The sequence below is a fragment of the Cajanus cajan genome, chromosome 6, assembly GCF_000230855.2.
Source record: "Cajanus cajan strain Asha chromosome 6, NIPB_CcT2T_4, whole genome shotgun sequence".
NCBI classification, from domain to species: Eukaryota; Viridiplantae; Streptophyta; class Magnoliopsida; order Fabales; family Fabaceae; genus Cajanus; species Cajanus cajan.
This window is the reverse complement of record NC_138522.1, coordinates 63,490,174-63,510,542: the sequence shown is the minus strand read 5'-3', so window position 1 is coordinate 63,510,542 and position 20,369 is coordinate 63,490,174. Positions and strand designations below refer to the sequence as shown.

General features: G+C 30.4%; 1 protein-coding gene and 1 long non-coding RNA gene across 2 annotated transcripts; both read left to right on the top strand.

The window, feature by feature from the left end:
* Positions 1-11,766: 11,766 nt before the first annotated feature.
* On the top strand, positions 11,767-17,102 carry LOC145958812 (uncharacterized). The gene is made up of 6 exons (XM_083076358.1): positions 11,767-12,051; positions 13,244-14,936; positions 15,231-15,363; positions 15,829-16,097; positions 16,608-16,783; positions 17,055-17,102. The coding sequence occupies exons 2-6, from the start codon at positions 13,697-13,699 to the stop codon at positions 17,100-17,102; spliced, it is 1,866 nt and encodes a 621-aa protein (XP_082932484.1). The 5' UTR covers positions 11,767-12,051; positions 13,244-13,696.
* A 570-nt stretch (positions 17,103-17,672) lies between these two features.
* Positions 17,673-19,982, top strand: LOC145949394 (uncharacterized). Its single transcript, XR_014427607.1, has 2 exons — positions 17,673-18,613; positions 19,813-19,982. It is a non-coding gene; the product is annotated as an uncharacterized LOC145949394 (long non-coding RNA).
* The last annotated feature ends 387 nt before the right edge of the window (positions 19,983-20,369 follow it).

The following is a 20,369-nucleotide window of genomic DNA, read 5'->3' as shown; positions in this document are numbered from 1 at the left end:
AGTAGGCCTAACAATAATATTAGGTATTTAAGTTTCCCTTCAAAAAAATTATTATTAGGTATTTAAGTATTTGTTTAAATGTTTGTTAATGATGAATATAAGTCATTATTATTATAGATCTTTTTCCTATTTAGATTTTAGTGATAACCATTTTGGATCTCCTATTCCTATTTGATTATTGCAAATTAACTTATCAAAATTATTAAATAGCCTTAAAAAATAAATACTAATAAAAATATAGTAATAATCATTTTAGATCTCCTTTTTATTTAATTATCACTAAAACCTTATTGAATATTAAATAATATTTTTGATAATAAAATTGAGTGTAATAATTATTTTGGATTTCTTTTCTATTTGATTATTGAAAAAACTTAACTACAATAATCATTTTAGATCTTCTTCTTGTTTGGTTATTGAAATAATTCTTAATAAAATAATTAAAATTAAAAATATCAATTCCCAAATATTTTCTACTTAAAGAATTACATAAGTCTAATTTTTTCATTACACTTAAAAATACTTAGAAGTAGGAATTCACTCTAATCGACTCAAAAGATCAAAAATATTATTCTTCTCTTTTCTAAAGAATAATAAAATTTATTCAATATAAAATTTAAAAAATAAATTAATATACAAATAAGAGCTAATTAATTTTGTTTTTCTAAAGGGTGAGACAAATAATTTTAAAGTAACATAAATTACACATTTAATTAAAGATTACCATTTTTTATGAATATCGTAGGATGTTATACATAATTATCTCCCGAACTTAGAATTTGGTTTTCAAAGATTATTTTTATTTTTTTTAATATTTTCTTAAAATAAATATTAATAACGATTTTATTTTATTTCAATTTTTACCGATTTCGATTGTGACACCCATCACTTATCGATAAAGACTTTAATGGACTCGACCAGGATGATCCCACGTTAATTATTGTGGATATAGCCAATTTCGTGGTCATGAAAACCCTGATAGATCAAGATTCCAAGACGGTACCCGGTGACGTATTGATGATCGAATCGAAAATGTTTCGTGAAATCCTGTCTAAAGTCCAAACACTCCACTACATTAGCACTAACGAAAGATCGCTTGTCTTTGTTATAAGGAAAATGTCATTTGGACTCCAAAATTATATTTAACAGAGAGGTAAATAAAAGCGAAAAGGTATAAATGTCATAATCTATCGTTTCAGATGCTATTGTCATTGAGCTCACTACTTGGTTTCGAGAGTTACAATGTATAGTAACAGTTGTCCAAGCACTTGATTGTACTCACTGGGTGGCTGGTATTTTTGTTTAGTTTCATATATCTATGTCTAAGGTTTTTGAAGTTAACCTTGTGTATTATGGGTTAGAGTACCCCTTTGAACTCTTTTTTAATATATTTTTTCTTTGCCTAAAAAATAAAATAAAATAAAATAAATTAAAATAATAAGAGTACTTACAAAACGTGAAAAATGATTATATCGAAAGTAGTTTAAAAAAAACAATTTCAATCAAGATAAAAAAAAAATAGGCTAAAATCCTATTTTAGTCCCTTATATTAATTTTTTGTTTCAATTTAGTCTCACTTTTATTTTGGGTTTCAATTTAGTCCCAAATAAATTAATTGGTTTCAATTTGGTCCCAAATATATTTGGTTTCAATTTGGGACTTCCGTCCAAATTATTTAAACGGAGTTAACTTTTGGCCACGTGGATGCCACGTAGATGCATACGTGGATGCTTCGTGGATGACAATTTTTTTTGAAAACACCTGGACCCAGAACGTCCCGTTCTGAAATCGGAACGGCCCGTTCTGGTTCCACTTTTGGTGTGTTAATTTTGCATCCGGAACGGCCCGTTCCAGGTGTAAAATTAACACACAAAAGTGCAACCAGAACGGTTCGTTCCGGTTTCAAAACGGGTCGTTCCGGTTTCATCCTTTTTTTTATATATAAAATATTAATAATTCTATAAAATATATATTATTAATTGTTCTTACCGAAAATCTGCTGTAGAGCTGATCCGCCGGGTAAGATCGGTGAGCCTCCTTTGCTGATGTATTAGTGCTCCAAGATGGGGGACGTACCTGCAAAAGAGACTCCGATGCCAAAGTTAGGGTTTGCATGAGTAATAGTCTCATATATATAATGCACGTACCTTGAGGTGATCTAGGTTTGCCTTGGGCTTTTGGGCTTGAGATAAGATATATCATGATATGATATGATATAATTGAAGGGCGGATCTGGTCTGGGACGAGATCCTCGGAATCAGGTATGATTCGCTCAAATGTCGGGCTGACGTCATGCACCGCGTGCCCGGGATTACTTATTTGCAACACTAATCCGGGCTAGGAGCCCGGGTGCGAAGTACGATTAGTACATTAATTATATTTTAATTATGTTCTTATATCTAATAAAATAAATATATTAATATTTTTTTTATTATGTTTATCTTATTAATTTTTATCATTTTATTCCTCTAAATTTAAATAAGTTACAAAAAATTATAAAGTGGTACTTAAATATTTCTTCAAACAGAAAGAGAAAAAAAAATTACTCTATTTAGTTGCATTTTTTATCCCTCAAGTATTACAATTGTGCAGTTTTGATCCCCGAGATTTTAATTGGGTAATTTTAGTCCTTAAAGAATTGCAATTGGGCGATTTTGGTCTTTCAATTTTTAATTGAACAATTTTAGTCCCTCGAATATCATAATAGTACGATTTTAGTTTCTCCCATTAAAAATTAATAATTTTAATATATATATATATATAATGTTTTAAAATTAAACAATTATTTATCTATTTAAATTAACGTATATTATAATTTTCGATATTATATCAATAATATTATTAATATATTTATAGATAAACTAATAATTTGATAAATATAACTTGTTATATATTAATATACTTTTACAAAAATATAAGTATATTAATTAGAAATATATATCTGATCTTATATATTTATATTTTTGTAAAAATATATTAATATATATTATTTAAGGACTGAAATTACAAAATTAAAACCTTAGGGATCAAAATTGCATAATTATAATACTTGAGCGATCAAAAACACATCAGTTTTGGAACGGGCCGTTCTTAATCCAGAACAGCCCGATCTGAATGGCCCGTTCTGCTGCACTGGTGGTGTTTAATTTTTTGCATCTGGAACGGCCCGTTTCAGTTTCAAAATTAACACACCAAAAGTGCAACCAGAACGGCCCGTTCTAGTTTCAGAACGGGCCGTTCCGGGTCCAGGTGTTTTCAAAAAATGTCATCCACGTGGAATCCACGTATGCATCTACGTTGCATCCACGTGGCAAAAAGTTAACTTCGTTTAAATAATTTGGACGGAAGTCCCACATTGAAATCAATTAATTAATTTGGGACTAAATTGAAACCAATTAATTAGTTTGGGACCAAATTGAAACAAAAATAAAAGTGGGACTAAATTGAAACAAACAATTAATATAAGGGACCAAAATAGAGTTTTAGCCAAAAAAAAATAATATGAGAAAAAAGACATCGATATTAATAAAAATAGTCTTAATTAAAATGAAAACCAAAAAGAGTTGATAAATACCTATTCTCTTTAGATATAATATAATATAATGATAGGAAGTGAAATAGAAAGAAATGATGGTTGTTGTTTAAATAATTGAAAATTTTTGGTATTTAAATATAATTTTTTATATATTTAAATATGAAAAGTATATTAAATTTGGGTGTAATTATTATTATTATTTTAAATCTAAGTTTTTAAAGGATGGTACAGTTAAATTTTTGTTAGAGAGAATAGTAGAGAATCGGGATAGGGGGTGCAAAAAATATAAACTAATAAGAATCGATAATCTATAATTAAATCGATTTGTATTAAAAAATTGATCAAATTTAAATTTTTTTTTGAATTAATTTACTTTGTAAAACTGATTCAATTACTCGATTTATTTTTATAAAATAGATCAATTCGGCTTGATTAAATGATCGCACTATATAGAATGGATTTAATTTCAAAAAATATCAGTCCATTTTCAATCAAGATAAAAAAAAATAGAAAAAAGACATGAATTTCAATAAATAAAAAATAGTCTTGATAAAAATGAAAATCAAAACCAGTTCATACAATACCTATTCTCTTTAGATATAATACAATATAATATAATGATAGGAAGCCAATGGATGTTGATTAAATATTTGAAAATTTTAGATATTTAAATAGAAAAATTTACTTTTATATTTAAATATGAAAAGAATATTAAGTTTTTGCATAATAATAACAATAATATCTATTATTATTATTTTAAATCTAAGCCTCTAAAGGATGGTACGGTTGAATTTTTGTTAGAGGGAGCAACAGAGAATCGAGATAGGAGTGTGCAAAATGTATAAACCAATCTAAATCAATGATCTATAATTAAACTGATTTGTATTAAAAAAAAAATGATCTATTTTGAATTTTTTTTAAATCAATACACTTAGTAAAATCGACTTAATTATCTAATTCATTTTTACAAAATAAGTCAATTTGGTTTGATTTAATTTAAAAAAAAATTGATTTATATGAATATTAAATAAATAATAATATTATATCAAATTGATTTAATTTTAAAAAATTAATCTATATTTTTTAAAAAAATTAAATTAATCTATTTTATAAAAAAATAGATCAATTAATCAATCCACTCTTATAAAATAGATCTATAAAATTTAGAAATTTTCAAAAATACCAACCAGATGCTTGCATCAATGGTCTGAATAGTTACATTAAAGGGTCTTGGTTACTACCGGCCGGTTAGTTCCTACATTAAATAATCGGGTTATCTGTCATATGTCTGGTTGGAAAGGTGGTATGGGTGCGCTTGACCGGTGCATTATAAATAAGAGGTAATCGTCTATACAAAGTTTTTTTAACTTTCAATTATCTACACATTACAATTAATACAGATTGAGGAATAAAAGTAAAAGAAAATATAATAAAAAATTTCAAAATTATTTTATAAAAATAAAAAATTATTATATTTTTTTAGCTTATGTCTAACAAAATGTTAACTAACTTTAGTTGACATGATCTCTCAATATTTAGATTTATATATAAATAAAAATAATTAATTTTATATAGATTAATAAATTTTATTAATTATATTTAATTTTTATAATTTTATATAAAATATATATTATAATTTTAAAATATTTTTAATCACATTTATGATAGATAATACTCTCACTTATTATTATAGAAATATTTTTAGATTAAAAATATTAAATAAAATATATTTGATTGAAATTTGTTTAAAGTTCAGTTAGAAAATTTTAAGTATTTTTTTATTTATAATCTAGAAGAAGTATTGATTTATGCTCGTTAGTAAAGTATTTAAAGTCGAAATCTTAATTTTATGAATGCAATAAATTATATTAAAAGAAGAATATTGATGTTGTATATACAAATTAGTGACTACTTTTAATATTATAATTTAAAAAATATATGCAGAAAAAATGTTGCATGCAACAACTATCTTTTTTTTTTTTATCTCTTCTTTTATTGCACCGGTTGATTCACATGGCCGATTTATACAACATTTGTAGCGAAGGCCTTTATAATCTGGACTTTATTTTACAGCTAAATATTATTATATTAAAAGAAATCTACTTATATTAAAAGTAAGTTTGCGAAAATTTATTCTATTTAATTCGTATTTTATATTAAATTTAAATAATTAAACTGTTAAATTAAAAATTTTAATATTAAAATCAAGTTTATAAATATTTAAAAGAAATTAAAATTATATAATACTTTATTTTATTAATTTAAATTGACAAATAATTATAAAAATATTTTGTTAAGAGATCACCTCCTTCTCTATCGCAAAAGGCAAGGTGTAAATTAGTCTAAATTATACAAGAAATAGAATGTGATTAAAAACAAGTTTGCATAATTCATTCATTTATTATTATTATTATTATTATTATTATTATTATTATTATTATTATTATTATTATTATTATTATTATTATTATTATTCGTATGTTTACATGTAACAAGATACTTTTTTTTACTCCTTGTCGATGTCTTCACTTTTCTTTACTCTTTGAACTTTATCTCGAAATATAAACCATTTGTATTGATCATAATAGATCCAAATCTCAATGAGTCATAAGTTAGGGTTACCAATTAGGTAATATATCGACAATTGATTCCATACTCATGATTAAGTCCTAAGCATATCGGTTAAAATAATTGAGCGGTTTCATATTTCATTCGACCTTATAAACTCTTGAAAGAGTTTATTTGTCTCCAATCCTTTCAATTGGCGAAAGTGTTGAAGGGTTGTGTGATCCTTTTGGCTGTCAACAGTGCCAAAGGGTTACATGATCTCTTCGACTGTCGAAGGGTTGCATGATTCCTTTGACTACTAAGGGTGCCGATTGTCGAGGGGTCTTGGTCTTGACAGTTTCTGATGATTGAATGACCTCTCTAATATAATTTGTACCCGTGGATTAAATGAGTACTTACTTAGTAATGAGGCGAACATCGATAATAAGGTACTATAAACACTTAATTTCATCCAGAACATGCTAACAAGGAAATGGACCTTTAACACAAGACAAAGGAGTTCTAGAAGGCCCGATGCAACATCAAAACAAACCAACATGACATCAAAATGACCCATTAACATCAAAATGGACCAGGACGACATCAAAAGGCCAAAGACCAAAAAAAAGTTGAATTAGGAGCACGGAATGGGTCGTTCCCAATTTAGAACGGAACGTTCCAAACTTCTAAAATGGCTTAAAAATCCTAGGTTAAAATGAGTCGTTCTTAATCCAGAACGGGTCATTTTAGATTCAAAATTTGCTCATAACAAACTCATCTAGAATGCCCCATTCCAATAGCCAAAATGGGTTGTTCCAGTCAAACCTGACACATATAAATACGAGCCTCGTGCACAATTCTCAAGGACCTGAAGCGGAGCAAAAATAACTTTATTAGAGTCTTAGATAACTCAAAATCTTCTTTTTCTTCCTCTTTTTGTATTTCTTGAGGATTGTGAGGTGAATTGTAGTGTGTAAGGCGACCAAATGCCTAATATCCATCATATTGGAAGCATTTTATAAAAGCCCATTCAAGAGGTATTTCCATCAATTTTCTTCTCTACCATTTATTATTTGTTATAAAATATTACTATAAATGAGAGCAAGCATGTAGACGTCTTAAGATTAGTTGTATAATTTTAAATTAAGTATGTAAATAATCATCAATAAAGGGGACTAAATACTTAAACTCTTATTCTCTATCTTGCCAATTTCATCATAGGATACCAATATAAGGCGTTGTAGGGTGCCTAACACCATTTCAACATGTAATCGACTCTCGAACCCAATTCTAGCTATTAAGACCATAATTGACTTTTCAAAAATCTTTTCTTTTTTCGATGTTTTGGGTAAAACATCGATGGCGACTCCTTCAAACTTTTTTTCTAAAATTATTGACTAGGAATTAGTCTGGTTTTCAGACATTCTCTAACCAATGAGATTTTCAAATGGAAGTCCAAACCATCCATGGAAAAGATCAAAATCTTTCAGGTTCTGACAGGTACCCATACTCATGGGTGCCTATATTTTAAAAATATTAAAAATACTCTTAATTATATATAAAGTAGTTGGATTTTGTAACACCCCAATTTTTTTAAAAAGGTATTTTTGTAATTAATGGCATTTTGTAATTTTAATAAAGGAATAAGGGTATTTTTATAATTTTATTATTAATGGCATTTTTGCAATTTTATTAAAGTTTGAGGGGTAAAAGGGTAACTTGGAACGGGCTGTTCCAAAATTGGAACGGGCCGTTCCAAGCAATAAAAATATACTGAAATTTCAAGTTGAGAACGGGCCCAGAACGGGCCGTTCCAACAAGGAGAACGGGCCGTTCCGGAGGGAGAACGGGTCGTTCTGCTGAGATTGAGAACGGGCCGTTCTGGTTTCAGAACGGGCCGTTCTGCTTTTTGAAAACGGGTCGTTCCGATATTAGAACGGGTCGTTCCAGTTGAGAATTTTACGCATATTTGAACGTTCCGGAACGGGCCGTTCCGAAATCAGTACGGGCCGTTCTGGGTGCGTCAGATTGCCTATAAATAGGAGGCAGGGGGCTATGAAAAAAATCATACAGCCAGAAGTGGAAATTTAGAGAGAGAAAGAGAAAGAGAGAGAGAGAGAGAGAGAGAGAGAGAGAGAAAGAGAAAGAGAAAGAAAGAGGGAAAGAGAGGGAAAGAAAGAGGGAATCCAGAGGGGGGAGGTTCTGCTCAAGTTTTAGCTCCTACTTATCCAGGTAAGGGGGAGGAGAACCTTATCTCTTTAAAATTTTGTCTACTACTATTTTTATGTTATTTTTTATGTATATTTATTTAGTGGGGTGTCCCTAACCTCATTTATTTGCTTAACATTATTAAGGTGTTCATCTTTTATATTGTTTAATTATTTTATAATGATTGTCATTTTTATTTATATCATTGGTATTCTTAATATATTCTTTTTACATAGATATATTTATTGTAAATATATTTATAATCAACTATGTTATAGTTGTGATATCTTGGACTCGTTTTGTTGTTATTTCTTCACGTATTTATGAAAATAAATATTGTTTTATGGCCATAGAAGATAAAGTTTGAATTATTTGTAGCTGGAAGTTTGACCTTGGGGATTTAAATGAGTAAGAAATGAAGGTGAAATATCCTATTGTTGATTAAGGTGAAATATCCTTTTACTGGTTGATGTTATGATGATGCTCATTTATCCTGACTAGTTACTACAAGTATAATTCAAATTTTATTGCATCATGAAAATCTAATATATGATTTGTAAATATATATATATATATGTTTAATATTGATTATAAATAATTCTTTATATTCTTTTGAATTATTGTATTTATTGGATATTGTTCTTACTCCTCTCTTTTCTTTGTTTTTATAAATTAAATATATTACAAAATAGATGGATCTACTTTGGATTCCAGATCATTTTGCAGTTGATATAGCTGTGGTATTCCTTGAAAAGAATTGGAATGTGGAGGCTATTTGATGAATCTATTACAATTTTTGTAAATTTATTTTCACTATCAATGTAAATATTGTAATAAAAGTGAAAGAAAAATATATTGTGTAAAATAATACATTATTATAAATATTTTAGAACGATATATCATGTATTAAACTCACAAAATATGATTGTTCTTTACCTTTATCTTTATTAAAAAAAAAAGTATTGTTAACGATATAATTGTGAAAATATTATATAAGAAAATATATAATTATTATTATATAAATCGGGCGTTACAGATTTAATTTATTTTTACAATAAACATATGTGTCATAATTACTTATTGGTTAAAATACATTTTTAGATTTTATAATTTTACTTACTTTATTTTTTAGTTATTAATAGTTTAAAATATACATTTTCAATATATATACTTATTTTTTTCAATCATTTTTAGTCCATATAGTTTAATATATATTTTTTAGTCCTTAAACTTACAATTTTTTTAATCTTTTAATTTATATCTTAAAGTATAGAGACTAAAAAATACAATATTAATTTTTTAGTCCTTAATAGTTTTTAGTGCTTAAAATCTGATATTTATCATTTTATCTGATTTCATTAATGTTATTAGTGTTAATTTGGCCAAAAAGACAATATTAAGATTTTTTAGAAAATTAAAAATCAAATTAAACTATTTAAAAATAGTGGGACTAAATTAAATTTAAAAAATAAATAAAAAAATCTAGTTTACTCTATTTAATAACTCAAATTGGATCGATATGATATAATCACTCACACTAACAAATTAATAAAACCACACAATAAATAATATAGTTTAGTTGTTATCAATTTTTTAAAATATGAAATTTAATAAATAAGATTTCAAAAGTCATCATTAATTGAAGTAACGAATAATAAAGAAAAGAGAAATTCTACCATACACTAATATATTTAAAGAATTTTGGAACTATTTTTTTTAATAAGTAAACATTTTGTATTTTAGAATAATTTGATTCTTAAGACGTTTATCTTTTTCATTTGAATATATATTTTCTTAAAATCCTTAATATATATAAAAATATTTGAATTTACTAAAGATATTTTTTTATATATTGAGTCATGATAAATTGAAATTCTACATATTTGTGTGTAAATTATGAAGATTAAGTTGAATAAAAAATTCACAAAATCTTTCTCTGTTCCAACAAATAGAATCTTATTATATTTTTTTCAAAATTATTTTAATTTCTACAAAATGATTCAAAATACTTAAACTAGTATTTGATGAGAAGAAATAATAAATTAATTACTTAAGTTATCTATTTATCAAGAAAACATTACTTAGTATAAAAGAAAAAATAAAGAAAAAAAAACTCATTCTTTAAGTAGTTTTTTAATCTAAAATATTGGTTGTATCAGAACATTCTAATTTATAAGGGTGCGTTATAAGCCCTAAAGAAAAATGAACTGAAATTTAAAAGAGAAAAGATATACGTGACATATGGTTTTTGTGTGACGAAATGAGCTGAAACGTAAAAGAGAAAAGATATATATGTGACGTGGTTTTTGTATGACGATGGAAATGAATACTTATCAGATTTATCATGAATTTCTTTTTCGGTAATATTGTACCTTCTTTTTTTTTTTTTTTTTTTCCCTTAACATATACTTTGAAAAGTAAGTCCCTTGGATGAGTCATTGGATCAAAGCAAAGAAAAATTATATATAGATTCGCGAAGGTGAAGTGGTCATGTACGACTCCAATAGGACCAATACCGTGAAGAAGAAGATGTGCTTGTGTTTGCAGAGTTGCTTAAATTCACTTATTTCCTAGGCTGCTTCCTTGTTTCGTGAATTGATTATCTACTTTCCTTTATATATATATATATATATAACCATGATGTCAAATTCTCCCATTTGAATGACCAGTTTTGCCGTTCTAATCACGTGCCTTTGATACATTCTAAGTTCTAAAGCCCAATATTAAATCCTTAAACAAGGAATGGATGTGGGGTTTTGATATTCATCTCTTTTTTCTTTGCATAATTTCTAAGTTTTAGAAAAACTTTACACATTTCTGTGTAACAGTGTTTGTTAGTATTACTCATTCACTTATCATGTTAGGTTGGTCAAAGCATACAATATCCACTTAGAATTTCAAACATTCAAAAGAACTTTCTTTAATTTTTTGGGTCACAATAATTAACCGAGTTGAATTATAAATTTGCTAATGTATCTTAGTGCGTGTGTCCAAAAAGATGGACATTCGATACCGGATAGGTTGTATATATACACTCCAACTCTCCAAATGAGAATACAAATGAAACTATAAAAGTAAATCAAAGAGATACACAAAATGATAAACATAATAAACAATGTAATAAATAATAAAAAAAAAGGAGAGAGAGAAACAAAAGGTTATAAAATGGGTGTAAAATTAGAGATGTACAATTTTTTTTTTGTACAATAGAAAAAAAAAACTTTTATTGTTCCTTTTGAATTTGATACAACATTTTTTGAGAACCAATATTGTAACATTCCAAAATTTTATTTTTTTTATGTATTGAAATTATTAGAAGAGTTACCGTATTTTTATATACGTATTTTACTATTTACATATACGTATTTTACTATTTACGTATATGTATTTTACTATTCATGTATACGTATTTATGAATAGTATTTTACTATTCATATGCATAATTGAAGGCTGCGGAACCGAAGGGGGCTGCGGAATTAAGTTTCAAAATTTAATTAATTCTAATATTTTAATGAATAGTGCATAGTAACTTTAATATTATAATAATGAAATAATATTATTTTAATGAATAGTACATAGTGCATAGTAATTTCAAAATTTCTATAAATAGGGGCCTATGGTTTTGAAAATTCATAATTCTAGAGAGAAGGAAATTCTAGAGAGATAGAAAGGGAGAAAGAAAGAGAGGAGATTCTGCCCTAGTTCCGGTTCCGATTTAAGAAAAAGAGGAGGAGGTTCTGCCCAAGTTACTATTTATCCAGGTACGGGAGAAAAGAGGATTATTTATATGTAGAATACATGAGGGTATTGGGTAGAATTTCTCTGTTTAATTTATCTGAATGGAAGGCTGAGCCTCCTATTAATTTATAATTTAAACGTTTTTGATAAAAGACTAAAATGTACATCTTTGTTATATTTTTATTACATGATTTGGAAAATATAAATGGATTCCTAACTAGGAGGCACTGCCACCTTTACTGGAGTTAATTTATATTTTCTCTATTATCATCTGTATATATATTATAACTAAGCGACTCATGAACGGTTGGACCATTGAACTATTAAACATTGAATTATTGACCCTTGGAATATTGAACTTTTGGATTATTGGATTAATGAACTGCATTAACGGACAATTTAGATAAATTATAATTAAGGGAATATAATATGATGTATTAAGTATGTAATAAGTCGAGTGTTGAATCAATAAATATATGACATGTATCATATTTATATATTAATGAACTTGCTTTATTTTGTTGGAATTATTAAGAATGATTGAGGAGTATGTAAACTCTATTTTGTTGTCTTATGTGTTATGCATATGAAATTGCGTAAGTGATAGAAGTTGAATTATGAGTTGAAATGTTGTATGGTTGTGATATGGATGTGATTGTGATGTCTCACATCAATGACTAGGATGGCACGGCCCTGTATAAGTGGTGCTACAGGGAAGGCGTGACCCTAGCATGGTGTGGGATGAGAAAGACAGTTAACACCACCACTTATGTCGTTCATGGCTGCCCTGGCATAGGGTTAATTGCAAGAGATTGTATTGATTGTAATGTGATTGTGTTTCCTCACACCAAAATGGTGAGGGACGGCACGACCCCTGGGTAAGTGATGCTACAGGGAGGGCGTGACCCCTGGTCTGGTGTGGGTTGAGTGAGGCAATTAACCTGTATCACTTGTGTCAAACGTGGCGAGGTCTTGGCATAGTGTTAATTGTTGGATTGACATGAATTACGTATGTGGAAATGATTATGAGATTGACATGAGTTATAAATATTAAATAATTATGATATTGACTTAAATGATGGATTGAAATATGTTTATATATACGTCTGTATACACTATATAACGAGTTATGATGAGATTATCTTGTAATATGTTTGAATGTACTTTGCATATAGATATTTTCTTTTCTCACCGTATAAATTGTGGATATTTTAGGTGGAGAGGATCCAGCTGCAAGTGGCATATAAGATGCTAGCATTTTATTTTGGGAAATGTTCTGATATTGTGACATCGGGGCAGAGGATTTTAGGACGAAATATTTATATGCATTTGGTATTGTAATATTATTTTGAAAACAATTTGTAAAACTCTTATGTTTTATGTTTTATATTTATATTATTGTGATTATCGAAGTTTCTTATGTGAACCCTGTTACCATAATTTAAATTTTTATTACAATATAAGTTGGGGTAGTAAGGGTGTCACATTTAGTGGTATCAGAGCAGGTCGATTCAATCGACCGTGAGTTATGAGTCTACTGTGCTTGTTTGGTAGATGAATGATATGGTAAAATTGATTATTGAACTTATTGATAATATGACGATTGATTGAGTTAATTGTTTTAGAGTATGATTATTAACTTTTTGGGGGGAGAAAAACAGAAAAACAATGGCAGGAGGTAGAAATGATCGTGCAATCGCCGATGCTCTGCAAGCGATGGCTCAGGCTATTGGTAATCTGAACCAACGACCAGAGATAGATTGGCTAGAGAGATTTCAGCGAAATAATCCGCCAAGCTTTCGTGGAGGCTATAATCCTGATGGAGCTGCTGATTGGATTTTTGAAATTGAAAAGATATTCCAAGCTATGGGATGTCCTTTGATACAGAAGGTAACTTTGGCCGTTTTTATGCTTTCTGGAGAGGCTGGCATCTGGTGGCAAGGTGCTTTGCAAAGAATGATGGCTGCGGGAACTCAAGTAAACTGGGATAACTTCAAGCGGCTGTTCTTGGAGAAATATTTTCCCCGAGATGTAAGACATAAGAAACAGGTGGAATTCCTTGAATTGAAACAAGGAGAGAATTCTGTGGCTGAATACGTGACTAAATTTGAAGACTTGGTTAGATTCTGCCCTATGTATGATGGTGTAGACAATGAGGAGGACAAATGCGTGAAGTTTGTGAGCGGTCTTCGCCCTGAGATCAAACAAGTGTTCAATTATCAAGGGATTACTCACTACCATGAATTGGTAAACAAGTGCAGAGTATTTGATGAGGACAACCGAGCTAGGGTAACTCATTATAAGAGTGGAGGACCGATGAGAAATACTAAGTTTGGTTCAGCTAATAAGAATAAACCTTATACCAAGTTTGCAGGGGACTCAAGTTCTAAGGTGAATCATCAAGGTTCTACGCAACAAAGAAGCCAAGTTCCAATGGTTAGCCAGACTTCTGGAAGGGGAAGTGTGGGTTTTGTTCCACACAACAACTGTTTTAAATGTGGAAAGCCAGGTCATAGGGCAGTTGATTGTCGGATGCAAAGGATAATGATATGCTTCAAATGTAAAGCAGAGGGACATAAAGCTAGTGAATGCCCTCAGAGTAAGAAAGAAATAACAGAGGCTGGAGGGAGCGCTAGCAAACCTCGAACCACAGGAAGAGTATTTGCTTTGAGTAGTGCTGAAGCTACTCAATCCGAAGACTTAATTCAGGGTATGTGTTTCATTAATGGAACTCCTTTAACCGTTTTATATGATTCTGGTGCGACTCACTCTTTTATATCACATGCATGTGTGTCTAAGTTAAAATTACCTGTCTCTTCCTTATCTTTTGAGTTAATTGTCGAAACACCCACTAATGGTTCTGTAATTACTTCTAATGTCTGTCCAAAATGTCCTCTGATTATTGAAGGTAGAGATTTCCTGGTTGACTTAATTTGTTTACCTCTAAGTCAACTAGATGTTATTCTGGGTATGGACTGGTTATCTTCCAATCATGTCCTTTTGAACTGTGCTTGTAAATCTATTGTTTTTGGTGAACCTGTTGAGAAAGTGAGTAAGGATTATTTGACTGCCAACCAAGTTAAGGTATCTATGCAAGAGGATGCCCAAGTATACATGTTGTTAGCTTCTTTAAATTCTGAGAAAAATGTTCTGATAAATGAACTGCCTGTTGTGTGTGACTTTTCGGATGTCTTTTCTGAAGTGTTTAGTTTACCACCTAGAAGAGAGGTAGAATTTTCCATAGATTTAGTTCCAGGAGCAGGACCTATTTCTATTGCACCTTATAGGATGTCACCCATAGAATTAGTGGAATTGAAAAAGCAAATAGAAGACTTGTTGGAGAAGGGGTTTGTGAGACCCAGTGTATCACCTTGGGGAGCACCCGTACTCTTAGTCAAAAAGAAGGATGGTAGCATGAGATTGTGTGTGGATTATCGCCAGTTGAACAAAGTGACCATTAAAAACAAATATCCATTGCCTAGGATAGATGATCTTATGGATCAGTTGGTAGGTGCTTGTGTGTTTAGCAAAATTAATCTTAGATCAGGGTACCACCAGATTAGAGTTAAGAAAGATGATGTACCTAAGACAGCCTTTAGAACTCGCTATGGACACTATGAGTATCTAGTAATGCCTTTTGGTGTGACAAATGCTCCTGCAATTTTTATGGACTACATGAATCGGATTCTTCATCCGTACTTGGATAAATTTGTAGTTGTCTTTATAGATGACATACTAGTTTATTCCAAGACTAAAGAGGAACATGAGGAACACTTAAGGGTAGTACTACAAACTCTCAGGGAGAATCAACTTTATGCTAAATTGCCCAAGTGTGACTTTTGGCTGGAGGAAGTGAGTTTCTTAGGACATGTAATTTCGAGTAGGGGTATAGCAGTAGATCCATCTAAGGTTGAGGCTGTGTTGAATTGGGAGACACCTAAGTCAGTTAGTGAGATTAGGAGTTTCCTTGGATTAGCTGGATACTATAGGAGATTCATAGAGGGATTCTCTAAGCTAGTATTACCTTTGACAAATTTGACTAGGAAAGGGGTTGTGTTTGTTTGGGATAGTAAATGTGAAGATAGTTTCCAAACCCTTAAGGAAAAATTGACCAGTGCACCTGTTTTAGTATTGCCTGATCTTAGTAAGACTTTTGTGGTTTACTGTGACGCTTCTAAGATGGGTTTGGGTGGAGTGTTAATGCAAGAAGGAAGGGTCGTATCTTATGCATCCAGACAATTGAAGGTACATGAGAGGAATTACCCCACCCATGATCTTGAATTAGCAGCTGTAGTATTCACACTTAAGATTTGGAGACATTATTTGTATGGTTCTAAATTTGAGGTGTTTAGTGATCATAAGAGTCTTAGGTATTTATTTGATCAAAAAGAATTAAATATGAGACAAAGGAGATGGTTGGAGTTCCTTAAGGACTATGATTTTGATCTTAATTATCATCCAGGAAAAGCTAATGTGGTAGCTGATGCCTTGAGTAGAAAATCTTTGCATTTGTCTTCTCTTATGATTAGAGAGATGGATCTTTTGACACAATTTAGAGACTTAAGTTTGACTTGTGAAGTGACTCATAGTAGTGTAAGACTAGGTATGACTCGAGTGACTAGCGAGTTGTTAAAGGAAATTGGAGAAGCACAGTTAATAGACCCATTTCTAGAGACTAGACGAAAGGATATAGGACAAGGGATTGGAGAAGAATTTACCTTGGGTGCAGATGGAGTGGTAAGATTTAAAGATCGGGTATGTGTGCCTAGTAACCCTACACTTAAACGACTGATACTAGAGGAAGGTCATAAGAGCAAGCTTAGTTTTCATCCAGGAGCAACGAAGATGTATCAGGACCTAAGAAAGATATTCTGGTGGCCTAGGATGAAGAAAGACATAGCTGAATTTGTGAGTGCCTGTTTAGTATGTCAGAAGGCTAAGATAGAACATCAAAAACCTTCAGGACTGCTTCAGCCTTTGAGTATACCCGAGTGGAAGTGGGATAGCATTTCCATGGATTTTGTAGTTGCTTTGCCTAGGACTAGGCGAGGACATGACTCCATTTGGGTTATAGTTGATAGGTTGACCAAGAGTGCACATTTCTTACCTATTAACATTAGGTATTCTCTGGAGAGATTAGCTAGACTGTATATTGATGAAATTGTGAGATTACATGGTATACCATCTAGTATAATTTCAGACAGAGACCCTAGATTCACCTCTAGATTTTGGGAGAGCCTACAACAAGCTTTGGGAACCCAACTGAGACTTAGTTCAGCATACCACCCTCAAACTGATGGTCAGACTGAGAGGACTATTCAGTCTTTAGAGGATTTGCTTAGAGCCTGTGTTTTGGACCAAGGAGGAAGTTGGGATAGCCTTTTACCTTTGATAGAGTTTACCTATAATAATAGTTACCACTCTAGCATAGGTATGGCACCCTATGAAGCCTTGTATGGTAGGAAGTGTAGAACTCCTTTGTGTTGGAGTGAGCCTGGAGACAATGTCATCTTAGGACCTGAAATTGTGCAGCAAACCACTGAAAAAGTTAAATTGATACAGGATAGGATGAGGACAGCTCAGAGTAGACAGAAAAGTTATGCTGACAGGAGAAGAAAAGATTTAGAATTTCAAGAAAGTGATCATGTATTCTTGAAAGTCACTCCGTGGACTGGGGTTGGTAGGGCATTAAAATCCAGAAAACTTACTCCTCGATTTATTGGTCCTTTTCAAATTCTTAAAAGAGTCGGCAATGTTGCCTACAAAATTGCTTTGCCTCCTAATCTGTCAAATCTTCATGATGTTTTTCATATTTCACAACTTCGAAAATACATCCATGATCCTTCGCATGTGATTGAGTCGGATCATATTGAGGTTAAGGAGAACTTGACGGTGGAAGCTACCCCGGTGAGAGTCGAGGATCGAATGGTAAAGCAACTTAGGGGTAAAGAAATTCCTTTGGTAAAGGTTATTTGGGGAGGAGCTATACCAGAAAGTGCTACTTGGGAATTAGAGGAGAAGATGAAAGCTTCATATCCATTTTTATTTGCATCAGGTAATTTCGGGGACAAAATTTCTAAAAGGAGGGAAGTAGTGTAACATTCCAAAATTTTATTTTTTTATGTATTGGAATTATTAGAAGAGTTACCGTATTTTTATATACGTATTTTACTATTTACATATACGTATTTTACTATTTACGTATATGTATTTTACTATTCATGTATACGTATTTATGAATAGTATTTTACTATTCATATGCATAATTGAAGGCTGCGGAACCGAAGGGGGGCTGCGGAATTAAGTTTCAAAATTTAATTAATTCTAATATTTTAATGAATAGTGCATAGTAACTTTAATATTATAATAATGAAATAATATTATTTTAATGAATAGTACATAGTGCATAGTAATTTCAAAATTTCTATAAATAGGGGCCTATGGTTTTGAAAATTCATAATTCTAGAGAGAAGGAAATTCTAGAGAGATAGAAAGGGAGAAAGAAAGAGAGGAGATTCTGCCCTAGTTCCGGTTCCGATTTAAGAAAAAGAGGAGGAGGTTCTGCCCAAGTTACTATTTATCCAGGTACGGGAGAAAAGAGGATTATTTATATGTAGAATACATGAGGGTATTGGGTAGAATTTCTCAGAAGCATGTTTAATTTATCTGAATGGAAGGCTGAGCCTCCTATTAATTTATAATTTAAACGTTTTTGATAAAAGACTAAAATGTACATCTTTGTTATATTTTTATTACATGATTTGGAAAATATAAATGGATTCCTAACTAGGAGGCACTGCCACCTTTACTGGAGTTAATTTATATTTTCTCTATTATCATCTGTATATATATTATAACTAAGCGACTCATGAACGGTTGGACCATTGAACTATTAAACATTGAATTATTGACCCTTGGAATATTGAACTTTTGGATTATTGGATTAATGAACTGCATTAACGGACAATTTAGATAAATTATAATTAAGGGAATATAATATGATGTATTAAGTATGTAATAAGTCGAGTGTTGAATCAATAAATATATGACATGTATCATATTTATATATTAATGAACTTGCTTTATTTTGTTGGAATTATTAAGAATGATTGAGGAGTATGTAAACTCTATTTTGTTGTCTTATGTGTTATGCATATGAAATTGCGTAAGTGATAGAAGTTGAATTATGAGTTGAAATGTTGTATGGTTGTGATATGGATGTGATTGTGATGTCTCACATCAATGACTAGGATGGCACGGCCCTGTATAAGTGGTGCTACAGGGAAGGCGTGACCCTAGCATGGTGTGGGATGAGAAAGACAGTTAACACCACCACTTATGTCGTTCATGGCTGCCCTGGCATAGGGTTAATTGCAAGAGATTGTATTGATTGTAATGTGATTGTGTTTCCTCACACCAAAATGGTGAGGGACGGCACGGCCCCTGGGTAAGTGATGCTACAGGGAGGGCGTGACCCCTGGTCTGGTGTGGGTTGAGTGAGGCAATTAACCTGTATCACTTGTGTCAAACGTGGCGAGGTCTTGGCATAGTGTTAATTGTTGGATTGACATGAATTACGTATGTGGAAATGATTATGAGATTGACATGAGTTATAAATATTAAATAATTATGATATTGACTTAAATGATGGATTGAAATATGTTTATATATACGTCTGTATACACTATATAACGAGTTATGATGAGATTATCTTGTAATATGTTTGAATGTACTTTGCATATAGATATTTTCTTTTCTCACCGTATAAATTGTGGATATTTTAGGTGGAGAGGATCCAGCTGCAAGTGGCATATAAGATGCTAGCATTTTATTTTGGGAAATGTTCTGATATTGTGACATCGGGGCAGAGGATTTTAGGACGAAATATTTATATGCATTTGGTATTGTAATATTATTTTGAAAACAATTTGTAAAACTCTTATGTTTTATGTTTTATATTTATATTATTGTGATTATCGAAGTTTCTTATGTGAACCCTGTTACCATAATTTAAATTTTTATTACAATATAAGTTGGGGTAGTAAGGGTGTCACAAATATATGAAGAAAAAAAACAGTAAAGAGAAATAAAGTAATTATATATCATATTATTTATGATGTAACACCTTCATGTCCATGTTGGTAATTAAATCAAGTTATATTTTTTTGGTCACCCTTATAATTTCTGTAAGGGAATTGGGTTGACAACTTTTACGTAGTAAAGTCTTTTTTTTTAATTATATTTTCTTATTTGAATTTAAAATCTTATTTTTAAAATATAAACTCTGTTTTATTTGGAATAAAAACTTAATGGTAAATAGGCTATATTTACTAGGCATGGC